Genomic DNA, 19,064 nt, shown 5'->3' on the forward strand with positions numbered 1-19,064 from the left:
CCCCTGGTTTAAACAGAAGCTAATTGAAGCTTAATCTTACGCTCTCATGCTGTCCTCTACAGGGGAAAGACAGAAATTCATCGTCTAACAAAGAAGCACCGGCTCTTTTAGATAGATTTTTTTCCTCCAGCAAATCAAAGTAACGGAGAATTTTCGCTGGAGCCAAAGTAAAAAAACATATCTTATTAGTAATTCTGTTAAATTTTTGAATCAATAATCGTGACAATATTTCCTGGGCGAAGCTAAAGCAACCAAATGAGCGTGCGCGCATTCCAAGAGGCGGGAAACTACCTCTAGGACCCGGTGCGTGTCCTCCTCAGCTTTGTAGTTTTTTTTATGTATGTCTTTGTGTTGTGCTGTGTTTTGTGTGTGTGTCTTAAGACGTGTAGTGTGAATGGACCCGAATGTGCGTCTTGCTATTATCACGATTCTCATCCTTCACGCATGACGAAACGTCAAAACAGCAGCAGCCTTTTATTGCACCTTTTTATTTTTTCATTTTGTTCGCTGTCCAAGGTGCTGCTTTTATCAAATTGCCTCATTTGAGTCACTATAGAAGTCGGCGCACGGGCATAAAGATCCCCTGGTTCCATGACACGCTCGCACCAATCCATCGCGTCGGGAGAAAGCTGCAAATCGGCGTTAACTTTTCTTTTTTTCCGCCGTGGACGTTTGCAGTTTTCGTGGGCACTTCGTGCACTTAAGGTGAGCGTTTTGATACAATACAGGCATACGCTCATAGTGGTGGGACGCGTGGGAGACAGGTGGCGATAATTCCCTTTCTTCACATTTTATTCGAGGCAAATTTTGTAAACGCGTCTGTGGCCTCGTGAAATGCATGGTTTTACGTGATCGAGCATTCTGTGGCAACAGAGCATTGCGTGGGCGCGTGGCGGTGACACCGTGTGCTAATTTCTGTCTACGCCGATTTTCTTATCGATATCATTTTTGTTTTGTTTTTTTGCAATTCTCCAAAACAATTGCCCGTGTGCTATATTTCAATCCACTCGTTTTCTTTGCAGTGGGCGACCCACTCGCGTGGGTGTTGAAGCAGCAATGTGGAGCAGCAAGAGCGCGCCTGTGATCCTCTCCTGCCTGACGCTCGTTTCTCTAACCAGGTGAGTTTTTTTCATGTAGTTTATGACTTTGTGAAAGGAAGACGCTTAGAAGAGACATATATTGGCTGTGTGCATCCGTGAATGAGTGGACAAGGACCTTTTTCCTTTAACAATCAGTTGACACACTACTGAATGGGCTGAAACCACAGAATGAAAACATCCTGGACGTTGAACAGACAGGTTTCAGGGAGGGAAGGAACACCACTGAACAGATTTTGAATCAGCGCTTCCTATGCGAGAAGTTTCAATAATACCAGAAAAACTTCTATCACATCTTTGTGGATTTCAAGAAGGCATTTCACCAAATATGGAAAGCCGCCTTGTGTGCCACTAAGCACAACATGGGTCGGAAACTAGTTCAGAGCATTGAACAGCAGTGGTTTCAAACAAAACTTGGTGTGAGACAAGGCTGCACTCACTCTCCAACTTTATTTAACATCTTCCTGGATTGGATCATGGTCAAAGCCCTGGACCAACATGAAAGTACAGTCAGCATTGGGGGACATAGCGTCACTATTGTCAGTTTTGCTAAAGATATTGCTATTTTGGCTGGCGAAGAACAGAAACTTAGGGATCTTGTAAATCATCTGGACAAATTATCACCACAAATAATGGGATGGAAATCATCAGAGAAAGAAACAAAAGTAATGACCACCGACCCCCAGGGTATCAACACAAACATCACCATCAAACACACAAAGAACCTGTCACCAAAAGTAAATATATTGAAGCTGTCATATCAGAAGAGGGATCAGAAACAGAAATCACAGCCAAGGTAGCTAAAACTAGAGCCACACCTGCTTGACTTTAACCTATTCAAAAGACAAGCAGTGAAGTCAGACTCAAGCAATTGCCGGTTACTTTCAGCTTCATAGACGTTTGCAAGACATGGACTCTCCCAGCAAAGCTGGAAGGGAATGAAGGTGTGATGCTATAGGAAACGTCTTCTAGGCATCAGCTACTTAGCCCATGTGACAAACAAAACTGTGCACTACTATCAGAAGGCACATTGGACCCTTCGAAGAACTGTTGTCACTGAATAAATATAACCATATAATATATGTTTGAATTTATAATTCCAAGATTACGTCTGAGGCACAGCCTCACGTATCTCCCCTGACTGCACATCACTGTTTAATATTGTTATAACCAACATCTTTCAATGCTACTCCAAATTATTATTTCAATCCCTATATTTAGTTTTTAATTATTTCAGTTTTTAGGACGTACTCTTCATCATGTTCAACAGGTTGTACTTTATTTGACAGGCACGTTCTAGTTTTCTGTTTTGTCATTTCATATTATGGACATTTTTAACCAATATATTGGACATTTTTTAACCAGTAAGTGCATGTGATTTGCACATTTCACTTTCAAGACAGGTATTTGATATACCTCTGCATGATTCCATATTTTCAGTCATCATTCCACCCAACCAGAAGAGTAAATATATGCTATTTCAAAGAAAGTGGTCTTGAAAAATAAACAGAAATGGTTTTAAACTTTTTGGACATAGTGCATTTGTTATTACATGGCTTATAAATGTGGTGTTTCTGGGAAACAAGGTGGGTATTGACCACTTGAAATCCAATCATGTTTTTGAAGGGTCCTCTAGTCTAGCTTGTCATATTGCTGTTGTGTTTTGACCAGATCCGTAAATGCAGACGCCACTTCTGATGCTTTCAAAACCAACATCACCCTCTTCACGCGGATCTTGGACAGCTTGCTCGACGGATATGACAACCGTCTCCGCCCAGGTCTAGGTGGTAAGTAATATTCTGTGTTAATCAAAATTAGAAGTCGTATTAATGTGAGATACTATCCTGAACATGATTTTTAATAAAAGGCTTGTGTGTTTTCTACAGCTGATAGTTCTTTTGAGCACACTTGAGTTAACATTAGCATTCGTAGCGGAGATAACCTTTCGCATGAAATCAACCCCCCTTCCCCCTTTGCCCCGAGGGAAGTGGAAGAAACAATGTGTAGACAAAATATTCATATTATACAACACATTGTTTTCTAGAAGGACATAGCAGTGACTGTTTTGACTAAAAACTCTATATTAACTCATTCAACACAATTTAATAGAAAATTGAGTTTTGATGTTTAAAACTGGCAATGGCACTGTATGTGTTAAAATATGGGTCTTTTAGTGTGCAGTTTAAAAAATAGTGCTTTGAAATCTAAAAATTCAACTTGATCAAGAAATATGAAATCTAAAAATTCTACTTGATCAAGAAATAATAATAAATAAAAACATACAAGCAGGAGTGAAATATTTACTCTTGTGTAATAGGACCATGTAACATAAATACGTTTCAATTGTCGGACGGCGGAATTATTCTGAGGGGGTAAAAAAGTCACACGTTTTTGAAAGCTTAAGTCAAAAATGGATTACTTCATTAGTGGCAAATTTGAGTGAAAGAAATCTCAAATTCATGAGAAATAACGCTTCAAATTTAGGACTTTATAAAGAGACTAATTTGTAAGAAAATAAGCCCACACTTACGAGAAATAAAGTCTAGAAATTGATGACTGTGTTGTAAACTTGAGAGAGAAAAACGGACCAATTTATGAGGAAATAGTCGGAGATTTATGACTTCATAACGTGACTCATTTGCAGGAAGAAAAGCTCACACTTATGAGAAATCAAGTCTCAAATGTATAACTTTATAAGTGGCAAATTTGAAAAGAATTTTACGAGAAATCAAGTCACAAATTTACGACTTTATAAAGTGGCTAATGTGCAAGAGAAAATACTTTAACTTATGAGAAATAAAGTCTTGAATACATAAGTGTTTAAGTGGCAAATTTGAGAGAAAAAAAGCTCCCAACTTTATGATAAATCATTTTGCAAATTCACAAATTCAATAAAGGTTAATTTGAGAGAGAAAAATAACTTCAGGAGAAATCAAATTGCGAATGTATAACTTTATAAGTGGCAAATTTGAGAAAGAATTTTACAAGAAATCAAGTTTCAAATTTATGACTTTATAGTGGCTAATGTGCAAGAGAAAAATGAACTTGTGACAAAATCAAGTCACAATGTCACGGATTGGGAGTGGAAGGGGCTGTCACGAGGCGTGGTGGAGTGGAAGGAGTGATCGGACCGGAACGGAGGCAGGAGGCAGGAAGGGAGAACTCAATTGCGTAACGATCCAAAACTTTTATTCACCAAAATAAAAGTTGTCCAAAACTCTGGGACATGACAAAACAAACAGTTGTTTCTTCCAACTCAACTAAACAGGACAAGGCATAACAGAACGGACAATGTTTAAAACTAAAACAGGACAAGGCATAACAGACCGGGGAATGTGTAATGAGCCAGCGCCCGCCAAACCCACAACCCAGCCTTAAGTAGCAGACCAGCAATCAGTCGGACAGGCAGGCCGGGGAGTCGGAGTCGGACAGGCAGGCCGGGGAGTCGGAGTCGGACAGGCAGGCCGGGGAGTCGGAGTCGGACAGGCAGGCCGGGGGGTCGGAGTCGAACAGGCAGGCCGGGGAGTCGGAGTCGGACCAGCAATCAGCTGATCTGCTACAGCTTGAGTTCGGGGGCGCGGCAGACTGGTCGCCACGGCGACCGTGACAGAGCCCCCCCTTTAAGGGACAGCTCCCGAGGTCCCCAAAAAAGGGAAAAAAAAAATACTACCTCACGCCACGGAATGGTTCGACGCTCGGCAGGGTTGGGGGGGTCCGGCAGGCAAACTGGACCGGCAAACACAGAGGACAGACGGAATCAGAACCGGCAAACACAGAGGACAGACGGAATCAGAACCGGCAAACACAGAGGACAGACGGAATCAGAACCGGCAAACACAGAGGACAGACGGAATCAGAACCGGCAAACACAGAGGACAGACGGAATCAGAACCGGCAAACACAGAGGACAGACGGAATCAGAGCCGGCAAACACAAAGGACAGACGGAATCAGAACCGGCAAACACAGAGTACAGACGGAATCAGAACCGGCAAACACTGAGGACAGACGGAATCAGAACTGGCAAACACTGAGGACAGACGGAATCAGAACCGGCAAACACTGAGGACAGACCGAATCAGAACCAACAAACACGGAGGACAGACCGAATCAGAACCGGCAAACACGGAGGACAGACCGAATCAGAACCGGCAAACACGGAGGACAGACCGAATCAGAACCAGCAAACACTGAGGAGAGACAGAATCAGAACCGGCAAACACGGAGGAGAGACAGAATCAGAACCGGCAAACAGGCGAGAGACAAAATCAGAAACGGCAAACAGGCGAGTCAGAATCGGAACCGGCAAACGGGGGAGAGTCAGAATCAGAACCGGCAAAAACAAGCGAGCCAAAATCAGAACCGGTAAAAACAGGCGAGTCAAAATCAGAACCGGCAAACACAGAGGACAGACGGAATCAGAACCGGCAAACACAGAGGACAGAATCAGTACAGGCAGACTGCAGGCAGGCCGGAGAGTCGAACAGGCTGGCAGGCCGCAGAGTCGGAGTCGGACTGGCAGGCCGCAGAGTCGGAGTCGGACTGGCAGGCGGCGGAGTCGGAGTCGGACTGGCAGGCGGCGGAGTCGGAGTCGGACTGGCAGGCGGCGGAGTCGGACTGGCAGGCGGCGGAGTCGGAGTCGGACTGGCAGGCGGCGGAGTCGGACTGGCAGGCGGCGGAGTCGGAGTCGGACTGGCAGGCGGCAGAGTCGGAGTCGGACTGGCAGGCGGCAGAGTCGGAGTCGGACTGGCAGGCGGCAGAGTCGGAGTCGGACAGGCAGGCCGGGGAGTCGGAGTCGGACAGGCAGGCCGGGAGTCGGAGTCGGACAGGCAGGCCGGGGAGTCGGAGTCGGACAGGCAGGCCGGGGAGTCGGAGTCGGACAGGCAGGCCGGGGAGTCGGAGTCGGACAGGCAGGCCGGGGAGTCGGAGTCGGACAGGCAGGCCGGGGGGTCGGAGTCGGACAGGCAGGCCGGGGAGTCGGAGTCGGACAGGCAGGCCGGGGAGTCGGAGTCGGACAGGCAGGCCGGGGAGTCGGAGTCGGACAGGCAGGCCGGGGGGTCGGAGTCGGACAGGCAGGCCGGGGAGTCGAACAAGACAGGCAGGGGAGTCGAACAGGACAGGCAGGGGAGTCGAACAGGGCAGGTGAAAACAGGACAGGCGGAGTCGGACTGGCAGGACGGGGCTGTCACGAGGCGTGGTGGAGTGGAAGGAGTGATCGGACCGGAACGGAGGCAGGAGGCAGGAAGGGAGAACTCAATTGCGTAACGATCCAAAACTTTTATTCACCAAAATAAAAGTTGTTCAAAACTCTGGGACATGACAAAACAAACAGTTGTTTCTTCCAACTCAACTAAACAGGACAAGGCATAACAGAACGGACAATGTTTAAAACTAAAACAGGACAAGGCATAACAGACCGGGGAATGTGTAATGAGCCAGCGCCCGCCAAACCCACAACCCAGCCTTAAGTAGCAGACCAGCAATCAGCTGATCTGCTACAGCTTGAGTTCGGGGGCGCGGCAGACTGGTCGCCACGGCGACCGTGACACACAAATGTATGACTTTATCAAGTGGCTAATGTGCAAGAGAAAACTACTTAACTTATGAGAAATAAAGTCTTAAATACATAAGTGTTTAAGTGGAGAATTTGAGAGAATAAAACTGACCACTTAATGGGGAAAGTTATGACTTCATAAAATGACTAATTTGCAGGAGAAAAAGCTCACATTTATGACAAATCAAACCTCAAATGTATGACTTTATAAGTGGCAAATTTGAGAAAGAAAAGCTCACAACTTTATGATAAATCATTTTGCAAATTCACAAACTCATAAAGCTTAATTTGAGAAAGAAAAGCTCACAACTTTATGATAAATCATTTTGCAAATTCACAAATTCATAAAGGTTAGTTTGAGAAAGAAAAACTTACAACTTTAGGAGAAATACAATTGCAAATGTATAACTTTGTGTTGTAAAAGGATAGTGGGATGTTTAGACGTGTTCTAAGGGATGGGACCTGTATGACGCGGCAGGGGTAAACCAGTAAAAAGCTGTTGGGCCCTGCTGTTGAAGAGAAGAGTGTGTTGTGTCACCCTGACCCGAGTGACATGGCCGCTTTCTTGTGTCCCGTTCAATCTAGAGGGACGAAAGCATGACCAACTTGGGTGCCGAGTTGCTTAACTTGTTTGGGTGTTTGGGCATTTGGGTTGGCCACGGTCCAAACATTTTTGTATGTTTTTTGCTACTTTTTGCCTTTTTTAATTTTCTTTGTTTTTGTATGTGTTTGTCTTGCTGTCGGTCACCCCTCTCGAGGGATCTGACCAGGGTAGATAGTAGATAGATAGATAAGTGACAAATTTGAGAAATAATTTTACAAGCAATCTAGTTGCAAATGTATGACTTTATAGTGGCTAATGTGCAAGAGAAAAATTAACTTATGAAAAATATAGTCCCAAATACATGAGTGTTTAAGTGGCAAATTTGAGAAAAAAAAACTCACAACTTTATAGAGAAATCAGGTTATAAATTAATGACTTTATAAGAAGCAAATTTGAGAGGAAAAAAAACTCAAAGCCTTGTTAGAAATTAAGTCGCAAATTTATGACATTATAAAGTGGTTGATGTGCAAGAGGAAAAAAACTCCAAGTCCAACTTTTTAAAGGGCAAATTCGAGAGAAATTCACAAAAAATAAATACAATACAAATAAAGCTGTAGGAAGTGTCAGATTTGCAAAAGAAAGAAACACAAAGTACCCAAAAAATGATTACTCAAATTTATGACTATATAGTGGCAAACATGCAAAAAAACTCGAAAAAAATATGAGGAATAAAGTTGCCAATTTGTGACATTTTAAAGTGTTAAATTTATAAGAAAAATACAAAATGATCTTCTGAGAAATAAACTTGCATTATATCGTATTTATATATAATATAGAAAGACATATTGAACCGTCATAACGTATACGTAAAATCGTATAATTGACATTAGCCATTTTCCGTAGCGCCTTTTGCCTCTCGCATGGTGTCTCATTTCAGTCGGCCCCATACACCAAAGCCAAGTTGGTCCCCCCTGATTTGATAGCATTTGAAATCAAAATTCCTGGGGCCATTAGCCTAGAAGCAACCATATGGGGAAGCAGACCTTCTTTGGCTTTGCAGCATTGTACATGACTTGCTCTTTACTTATAAGTTTCGTTAGGTGTGTTATCGTTTTAAAGGAAACTACAAATGAGTATGAGATATGAGTGTTAATGAACCCTTTGTGTTCAATTATGCATTACAGGGAAATTTATTGGCCGGTGAATGATTGTTGTTAGATTTCAGCTAAGCCGACTGAAGGCTTCTTCAAGGCAGTGTTTCTCAACATTTTTTGCACTGATATTGTCAGGGTTCATACAGGTGCTTGAAATCCTTTTAAAATGCTTCAATCTTAATGTTTTGTTTTCAAGAATTGAAAAGTGCTTGAATTTTTTGTGACGTGCTTGTAAATTCTTTAAATTGTTGCCCACTAAGTCTGCTTAAAAATGACGCTGACACTGCTCTCTGGTAGCTTCACTTTGCTTTTGCTTTTCTTCTTCCCTCGAGATTAACGGCAGCTTGTATTAGTTTGTATGGCATTGTCCCATTAAATTTATAGCCCCCGGGTCCGGCCCAAGTACATGCTACATATAAACAGGGCACGCTAAAAGTTGTATTAGTGCGAAGATTACGTATCAATTGTGGTATTTTGTTACGGACCATGCAAAAAACTTATGGTAGCGTCTCACAGGGGTGAATTGTAATGAAAAGAACTTCCTGCAACTGAAAATGTGAATTATATATATTACAAAACTTTCATTTTTCCTAAAACTCGTATGTTTTGGTAAAAGCAAACGCGAGAATAAAATTTGCATACGTGAATCACAGATATATTTGTGGCTTTGCAAAATACATGATTCACACTTGATTTTTTTTCTATCAATGGTACTGGAGAAACTGGAAAATTGGCTTTGAAAGTTTTTAAAAGTGCTTTAATTTGGCCATAAAAAGGTGTACGGACAATGTTTACTTCTGCGTAAAATATATTTCAGTCAAGAAACCTCCGTAAACAATGTTTCAAGGATGATCTATGATAGATATATTGTCTACAATATCACTGGTTATAATGATAACTGATGAGAATGATAAAAACCATTAAAAAATAATGAAAAAATGAAATGGAAAAATATGATTACCATTATAATACAGTTTTAAAAGTCTCTTTTTCATTTAAAGAGTAATAAAAAGTTGAAGAATAATCTGGTGGATTCAGCATATTTTTTCTGCTTGTCTTGGTAATATAAAAATATGTATACATGGAAATAATGATTATTTCAAAGATTAATTTTCTTATTATATTAAAAATAAAGATATAGTAGAAAATGAAACAGGAGCAAAAAATGGGACGGGCCAAAAAGGGCTTGCCGTGTAAAAACTTTCGCAGACGGACCAACAAAAGGGGACTGACAGGACAGAGTTTGAACACTGACAGAGCCAATCCGTCAACAAACTGCAGCTGGCGCCACACGGGTGGGGCCAATTGGGTGTCATGGCAACCGTGTGTGTCATGGTTGCCATGGCAATCCCCCCTCGATAAAAGTATGTATGTATATATACATATATACATATATATATGAAAAAAAAAAAAAAAAAAAAAAAAATATATATATATATATATATATATATATATATATATATATATATATATATATTTTTTTTTTTTTTTCTTTTTAATTTAAAAAATTAAAAATTAACCACTAAAAGGCGCTATACAATACTTCTCTTTAAAAAAATACCAACAAATATATAAACAAATGTGACAAAATGTATAAAAAATGTTTTTATTGTAATTCAAAGTAAAGTATTACTGCCTTTTAAGATATATTTCAAGAATTACTCAACCTTCAACTACCTTTAAGTACCTTAGTGGTACCAGTATCCTCTTTTAACCAGCAGTGATTTACGCGGCTTTTAAAATACTCAATTATTGATAGTGATTTATACATTCACAGTAACACCTCTCCAACGTGTTGTCAACTTTGACATGAAAATAAGATGTTTATCCCGGAATGCCATGTCTAATCTCATAAATAATGTTCACTACGTTGTTATCGATGGCAATAAAGACAATTCTAAATCTAAGGATCTTGCAGTGGGAGTGTATAACCGCACTATATTCACGCGACAGTTTCATCTCTCCAAGCCCGGCGAGCCCATTTGCCTAATGTTGAGCATGATTTGGCTTCGGGATCACCCTGATTTCGATGCAAATGAGGTAGGGCACAACGTTTGGAAGGGTCAAAGCTATATTCCATTCCATAAGGTCGCACACAACTGCAAACCCATTTTTCTAGTTTAGCTCTTCCCAGAAAAATGACAAAAGAAAGAGCAAATATGAGGTCAACGAATTTGGAACTCAATTGTGAGCCAAATAGCGCACACATGAACAGAGGCGAGGATCTTTGGTTACTTGCGATTCGGTGGGTCCGATTCAGATCATGAAAATATTACTATATTCATTTTTTTTTCATATCTAAAGGGCTACTGTGTCATTTTTGACCACCAGAAGTCCCTGTGTTGTGTTGTGGGACAGAAAACGAGTGTTAGAAAGCACAAGGAAGAATACTAACTACATGGATTCAAAGTGACAAAAGGCAAAAAAAAATAGCACAAACTCTTTGGTTTTTGGGGGTACAGTACATGTTTAGCTCTCTCTAGGTCTAAAGTAAATGCAAATTCCTAGACAAGTATATAAAAAAACATAACAACAAAAAATGTAAAGACCAATCTCAATTTGCCCATTTAGGCTCTAATCTGGACCGTCTCATTCACTGCTAACAGTTGACACGTCATCGTAGATTGCCAATATTGTCGTGGTATTTTGCATAGTTTGTCTTGCTGTGAGTAAATAGGTGCTGTGTTGTGTTTGTAAGGTTTATTACTGCCTAATAGGGAGGAATTTGCAATCATTAATAAGAGCAGAGACTGTTGATGATACGTAAGCACTTACCGTAAATTCCGGAATATAGAGCGCACCTGATTATAAGCCGCACCCACCACGTTTTAAGAGGAAAGCCGATTTTGTACATACACAAGCCGCACCTGTATATAAGCCACATGCGCCCACATTTAAACATGTAACACAAACACAAAATTAACCCAAACCCGACTTCAAGTGAAGTCCCGCGATTGAAACTAAATGTCCTTCATTAAAGTCCACAGTCCAAAAATCACAGCCGGCAAAATGAACGGAAAATGATACCGGTACTTCAGGTTTGATGCAGACCTGTGTATATTTCCAAAGGTAAGGGTGGGAAAAATATATCAGATGAACACATTTACTCACGCAACTCCTTTTTCTTTAACCAACTTTTTACCCCCTCTTCTTTCCTTGTCTGTCCCTCACCTTTAGCAGTCCCCACTTAAACTCGGCACCCCGCGTTTGTTCCGCCCCTCATTTTTCGTTCATCAGAATAAGTGTCTAAAATAAATACAAATAAATACATTAAAAAAAATACAGTTGCAAATACATATTATACATGGGTTACACATATTTACAAAGAAAGACGGTACACCGAGAGAGTTTTCAAAGCTTTGATAATAATATAGCTTTGACAGGGAAGTCAATGGTAGCAACACTCGAGCGCCGCTAGCAGCCGTTAGAAAGATTACATAAATTGGCTGCATCACTGAATAAGCCGCAGGGTTGAAAGTTAGGGAAAAAAGTAGCGGCTTATAGTCCGGAATTTACGGTACTATCAAAGTGACTGTGAGTAAATAGGTGCTGTGTTGTGTTTGTCAGGTTTATTACTACCTAATAAGGAGGAATTTGCAATAATCGATAAGAGCAGAGACTGTTGATGATACGCACTTACTATCAAAGTGACCGTAACTTTAAATGAACACACACAAAAACATGTTTACAGCACAATCTTTTATGATTATATTTTGCCTGTAGTAGTTTGCATGCACAAACTGGATGAGTCACGAGCTGTGAGTGGTCTTGTGCATTCTCCAGCGGTCTCTAATGGTAGCCCCTGGGACTGCTCGTGAACTGGATTTTTCTTCATATAGCAGGCGAGGGGCAGCAGGCGGTGCAGTGGTTAGCGCTTGTGCGGCACAGTTCATGTCATGGGAACCTGTCGTGGTTTCAAATCCAGCTCCAGACTTCCTGTGCGAAGTTTGTATGTTCTCCCCGTGCTTCCAAAAACATGCATTTCAGGTGAATTGGCCGGTCCAAATTGTCCCTAGGTGTGAATGAGCGAATGAGTTGTCTGTCCCTGTGTGCCCTGCGATTGGCTGACAACCGGTTCAGGGTGTCCCATGCCCACTGCCCGGAGATGGCTGGAATGGGCTCCAGCCCCCCCGCAACCCTAATGAGGATAAGCGGTACGGCTAATGAGATGAGATGAGATAGCAGGCGAGATTTTTGTTGCGAATAAAACTTGTACGATGAAATTCTCGTGTTAAGGGGTGTAGAGGTACCGCTTTTGCACACTTTCGTGAATGTGTCTTTAAAAAGAACCTTACAGGCGTAAATCTATATGCTTTTAAATCTCTTTGGGAAGGAAACAACATTAACAATAAAAGGATTTCACGTGACATCGGATGGAATTTCCACATTGTAGGCACATCACATGTGTATGTCCAATCTGTGGGGAATAAGTTTTTCAACGCTCCACTGGAGTTTGGTCCCTAACACATGTTCAACGCAGTGCAATATAAAAAAAAAGCAGCACTACATTTTTCTTTAACGTGAATCAATAATTGAACCCCTGATTTATTCTCTCCAGCATCACTTGACATGAAAAAAATATTTGTTCGTCGACAATTTAAAATTCGAAACAGTGTTGGTATACCTTTTTCATGGGCAAATTCAAGCACATTTAAGGACTTTTAAAGCAATTTTTCCAATTTCTCCAGTACCTGTGTGTGTATTCTTAGATCTTGAGTTAATCGTAGGTGGCACGCCGGTTGAGTGGTTAGCGCGTCCGCGACACAGTTTGAGGTCACGGGACAGAATCCAGCGATCAGCCTTCCTGTGCAGAGTTTGCATGTTCTCCCTGTGCTTGCGTGGGGTTCCTCCGGGCATTCTCGTTTCCTCTTGTCAGGTTCATTGGCCGGTCCAAATTGTCCCTAGGTGTGAATGAACGAGTGAGTTGTCTGTCTCTGTGTGCCTTGCGACTGGCTGGCAACCGGTTCAGAGTGTCCCATGCCCACTGCCTGAATATATCTAAGATGGGCTCGAGCACCCCCGCCACCCTACTGATGATTGGGTGATTGGGTGGAAATTGATCTTAAATTTGCAATTTTAGAAAGTTCTTTCCATTACAATTTACCACAATTTTACATAGACAATAATAAATGCCCATAATTGATATGCAAACCTTCCACTATTACACATATCATAGTGCCTTATTTAGGTGAGCATGCACCTGTTTATTTGGGCATGACCCGTACGGGGCTATTGCTGCCAAACTAATGCCATAAAAACTAATGCAAGCTGCAAAATTCACAACGGAAGAATTCATGAAATGGCAGAGTGAAACCACCAGAGATCATCATTTTTAAACAGATTTGTTGAAAAACAGCAATAATTCAAAGCGTTTACAAGCACTTCACCCAGCATTCAAACACTTTTTAATCTTTGAAAACACAACATTATAATTTAAGCATTTTCAAGGATTTCTAATGACCGTACGAACCCTGCTGACTATGTGGCTTTTTTTTACGGTGTTAGTTATCAAAATAGAATCTAAGGCGATACCATGTCAGTTAAACATCCATCCATCCATACATCCATTATCTGCACTGCTTATCCTCAGTAGGGTCGCGGGGTTGCTAGAGCCCATCCCAGCAGTCTTCGGGCAATGGGCAGGGGACACCCTGAACTGGTTGCCAGACAGTCGCAGGACACATAGGGACAGACAATTCACTCGCTCATTTACACTTAGGGACAATTTGGACCGGCCAATTAACCTGACATGCATGTTTTTTTGGAATGTGGGAGGAAAACCGGAGTGCTCGGAGGAAACCCACGCAAGCACGGGGAGAACATGCAAACTCCACACAGAAGGTTCGATCTCATTACCTCAGAACTGTGCCGCGCACGCGCTAACCACTGCGCCGCCGTGCTGCCCTCAGTTAAACATACTGATGCAAATTTTTAACGCCATCCAATTTTTTATCGTGTTATAAATGTTGTGATAAAAAAACATGGCGCCTATGGGGTTAGCATCTCTTTCGCAATAAGCTAGCTGATCACTTTTCCAAAACCTGGCTCACTCAACCTGCGCTGATCTGTAGCCAGGATTACTAGTAGTGTGTTTCCTTTGGGCTAATTCCAGCCCCAAAAAATCTGATAATTAAATATTTGTCTGAAAGTCTAGATTTCTAAAATTCAGTGGCATTTTTAACAAACCAATACAGTAGCGTAAAGGTTGATAGTCGTGAGTGAGCCATGTGCTGCGTTCAGATGTAGTCGGACATTTCAAACTCGCACGGACAAAAATTGCATTAAACGTCAATGATGAGGCGTTGTATACGTCACTGAGTGAGAATGAAAACCAAAGAAAGGAAAAAAAAAGAATACCAATCATGTTTCTTTTCTCAGATTTGATCAAATAATGGGAGAGAAAAGATAACGTGTTTTTATTCGTGATTTATTACAAGTTAAGATTGAAAAAAATGTGATTAATCACGATTAATCGTTTTAACTGACGGCACGAATCCAAAGCAATCTGCAATAGTAGAAAAAGCAGTAATAAAAATAAGGACTCTGTTTGATGATTGCCTTTGATGTAATATTTAAATGTGTCCCTGTATATCTAGTCATAATTCGTCTGAGTTTTCCAGTCACTTCCTTTTCATTCCTTTAATTATCATATTAATATTTTAATCAAGTTAATCATTTAGTGGTCATTAATGCATGTACTTAACTACTTCTTGTTTTATTCACTCGCCACCACAACAAAGCCATTTAGGTAGTCGTTATACAGTGTCTACATTGTTTTAAGTCATGATCTGATTTACTGTCTTATATAATGACCAGCAAGGTTCAGTCTGAATGAAGGTGTGAAGCTGGGCCTTTGGGAATTTTCCACTGACTTAGGTTTCATTTTTTTATAGCCTGCATTCCAGCCTTTTGGTATATAAATGATCGTCCAGGATTGTAAAACCCATTGGCGTGCAGTGCCTTTCACACCTAGGCCACTAGTAGGCTGGGTCAATCCAACCCTCAATTACGGTTTCATGGCAAAAATTTCTGACTGCAGCAACAGCCGCGACACACATAAAAAAAAAACATTGATAACCTTGTTAAATTGCAGTATTTACGAATATCGCAACATTTTTCTCAACAAAATCCTTTTTATTCGTGCACAAATTCTATCCTTTCTTTTCTCAAGAATATTTGAATGACTCTGTAGAGATTCTGTGTGTTTCAGTTTCACCAAGAAGTTGTTTTTTATCACCATCAAAGCTACTGTAATGCTGAAAGTCCAGCCTGCCTTGTCGTATTTCTAGCATAACTTTCTATTCGAAAATGTCTGTTCAACAAAAGCAGTGGACACAGAGACTCTGTTTTTTTCTTCACCTTTTCATTGTGATACTTCTGTTACCTCCACCAAGCCATTTATAGTTTTTGAAACCGCTGACGTTTTATTACACCTTCTAGGAGGTGCTCACCTGCCAACTCGGAATTTGATCAGGTAAACCAAAAGCATTATCGTCACCTTTGTTATGCCTCAGGTTTTGAGTTTTTCCTTGCCCGCATGTTGGTTTAGGATCAGGTGATGGTGTAATAATTGTAATCCTATGCAGTCCTTTGAGACATCTCGTGATTAAGGGCTATATAAATAAATGTGACTTGACTTGACTGCAGAGCTGATAGTGAAGGCCTTTGGGTAGAAAGCTAACCCTGAAAACTAGTGATGTCTGAAATTCAATTGGTTAAATGTTTGAATATGAAAGCCCGCAATGAAAGGAAGCTAACACACTTAATTGGAATTATTGAATTCATGGACAAAATATGATTAACATCACATAATACAGGGCGGAATGGTGGCTGAGTTGTAAGCGCGTGCGCGGCACAGTTCTGTGGTCATGGGATCATATCCAGCCACCAGCCTTCCTGTGCAGAGTTTGCATGTTCTCCCTGTGCCTCCTTGAGTTTCCTCCGGGCACTCCGGTTTCCTCCCACATTCCAAAAACCATGTGTGTCAGGTTAATTAGCTGGTCCAAATTGTCCCTAGGTGTGCATGAGCGGGTGAGTTGTCTGTCTCTGTGTGCCCTGCGACTGGCTGGTGACAACCGTAAATTCCGGACTATAGAGCGCACCTGATTATAAGCCGCACCCACCACGTCTCGGGAGGAAAACCTATTTTGTACATACACAAGCCGCAGCTGTGTATTAGCCGCATGCGCCCACATTGAAAAGATGCAACACAAACACAAAATTAACCCATACCCGACACAGCCCAAACATCAAAGCCGGCAAAATGAACGGAAAGTGATACCGGTACTTAAGGTTTGATGCAGACCTGCAGAGTCCGGGTGCCCGTTGAAAGTAATCCAAGGGAAAAAGTGTATATTTCCAAAGGTAAGGGTGGGAAAAAAATATATCCACTATTGGCGGCCGCGTCCACAAACACGTCTCACCTTTACTCCACTTCCCGTCAGCCCGCGTTTGCCCCGCCCCTTCTTTCTCATTTGCTCGTGCATAACATATCAGAATAAGTTTCTAAAATAAATACATTACAAAAATATACAGTAGCAAATACATATTATACATGGCTACACATATTTAGAAAGAAAGACGGTACACCGAGAGAGTTTTCAAAGCTTTTATAATAATATTATAACTTTCATCCCAAACCGTGCCTGTGAAGGGTAGCAAAATGCTACTAGCAACTCGCTCGCGACACAGTAAACGTTTCTGTTAAAGAAAACATACCGTACATGTAGAAACCACGGTAAATTGTGTGTTTAATTGCCGTTAAGATTGTCGAGAAAAATTGTTCAAAACTCACATTGTTTATTTGCTGTTAATAGTGTCAATAAAGGTGTTCAAACCATGGTAAACCATACTCATCCTCCTCCTTATAACTGACGTCATCAAAGTCGTCTTCCTTCAATATGGGAAAGAGACTTTGTCTTATCGATGTCGTCCCACGCTCCCTTATTCTAAAACACGCTAGCAACACGCTCGCAAAGTAAAGTTAACGTGCAGTAGCTCTGTTTCCTTCATTATCGGACAGCTCGATTGCATTTAGCTTAAAAGTTGCGTCATGTGCCTTTCTTTTTGCAATTTGCATGATGAGTATATGTCTACGCTAATTTAATTCGAGCTAAGAAGTTGCAGTCTTCCTCAGCGCATATATTCCACCGGTCTAAATCTTACCTTTTTGTACTCGAGCGCCGCTGGCGGCCGTAAGAAAAAATATTTCTTAGGCCAGCAAAGAAGGCATTGGAGGCCCTGATGGCCACTACTGTCTAAATAATGACAGCATTGTTATGTACTAAGTAGCCCAAAACTTTGAGTTTTATTTGTTTTGAAGTGTTTTGTTGAAATAAAAAAACAGAACTTGTTTTACCCAAATATTAAACGAAAATGCAGAGGAAGAAAAGTCTGTCTTCCTTCACATGGTAATCCTGACCCGCTCATGACAAAAATTTGTTGTATTCACTCCACTAGACATTCAGTATTACACATTTAGAGCCATTATTACACATGCGTCAAACAGGCAGCCCGCGGGCCAGATCAGGCCCGCTAAGGGATTGAATCCGGCCCATAAGACAACACTCAGAGAAGCGCAAGAGAAAAACAAGCTGCAGGTTGAAATATGTCAACTTGATGTTGCCAAAGCCAGGTGCCTCGGAAAAAGACACTGTACTTGTATTTCTTTCTCTCTCTCTCTCTCTCTCTCTCTCTCTCTCTCTCTCTCTCTCTCTCTCTCTCTCTCTCTCTCTCTCTCTCTCTCTCTCTCTCTCTCTCTCTCTCTCTCTCTCTCTCTCTCTCTCTCTCTTTTTTCCACCCCTTTTCTCCCACTCTCTGTCTCTGTCTCTTTCACTCTCTGCGTCTCTCTTTTGCTCTAACTTTCTTTTTTCTTTTTCTCTCTTTTCTCTTTCTCTCTTTCTACCTTTTGCGCTTTCTTTTCTCTTTTCTCTCCCTCTGTCTTTCTATTTCTCTTTGTATTTCTTTCTTCCTCTCCCTTTCTTTTCCCCCTCTCTCGTGACTTTTTATCTCTTTTGTTTCTCACACTCTCTCCCTCTCTCTCTTTTTCTTTCTTCCTCCAGCCCTCTCTCCTTTTCCCTCCTTCTTTCTCTTATTTCTTTATCTCTCTTTTTCTTTCTCTTTAATCTACTAGTCTGGCCCCCGACAGAATATTTGTTCTATCGTGTGGCCCCCGAGTTAGAATGAGTTTGACACCCCTGTATTATTATATGAATTAAACCGTTGCACACTATGACTTAATGATAGCGGTCGAAGAGGAAAATGTAGGGCAGTGGTTCTGGATTCCAACCCACGTTTCCCCCTTGAGGCAACTGGAAGGGTTCCAAGGGACGGAATGAAATGTTCTTGTTTCGGCATTCGAGTGTAGGCCCAACGGCGCACGAGGCTCTTCTTTGCACTCCGAGTCGATACGATATCAACACGTCACCTTCAAAGAAGAATCGATAGTTCTCGTGTAAGCTCGGAGTACCACTTTCAGCGTCCAAATGCATCGATATGACACGTCGACAAGTGCATGCAACAGCTTTGAGACGCTCAAGCTGGTTTATGTCGCTGTCTGCACATCATGGCTAGTTATGGAACTGCGGCACAACAGAATACCGATTCATCACTAGTGATGCGTCGGTCGAGTATTTGCAGAATGGCATGAAAAACACGATACCCGCACCGACATGCTTAACGGCTCTTTTAAATCGTGCTTTTCTCTGATTTGTCACA

The 19,064-nt window shown here is 41.6% G+C and overlaps 1 protein-coding gene across 1 annotated transcript in view; it reads left to right on the forward strand.

Moving 5' to 3' along the window:
- The first annotated feature begins 294 nt into the window (after positions 1–294).
- Positions 295–19,064, forward strand: part of gabra2b (gamma-aminobutyric acid type A receptor subunit alpha2b) — a 68,898-nt gene continuing 50,128 nt past the window's right edge. Inside the window, exons 1-3 of the mRNA XM_088343309.1 lie at positions 295–705; positions 1,023–1,118; positions 2,769–2,884. Of these exons, the coding sequence (XP_088199435.1) occupies positions 1,057–1,118; positions 2,769–2,884 (178 nt within the window). The 5' untranslated portion in view covers positions 295–705; positions 1,023–1,056. The remainder of the gene's footprint in view (positions 706–1,022; positions 1,119–2,768; positions 2,885–19,064) is intronic.

The sequence above is a fragment of the Urocampus carinirostris genome, chromosome 9 (assembly GCF_059441175.1).
Source record: "Urocampus carinirostris isolate Australia breed hairy pipefish chromosome 9, RoL_Ucar_1.0, whole genome shotgun sequence".
Classification (NCBI taxonomy): domain Eukaryota; kingdom Metazoa; phylum Chordata; class Actinopteri; order Syngnathiformes; family Syngnathidae; genus Urocampus; species Urocampus carinirostris.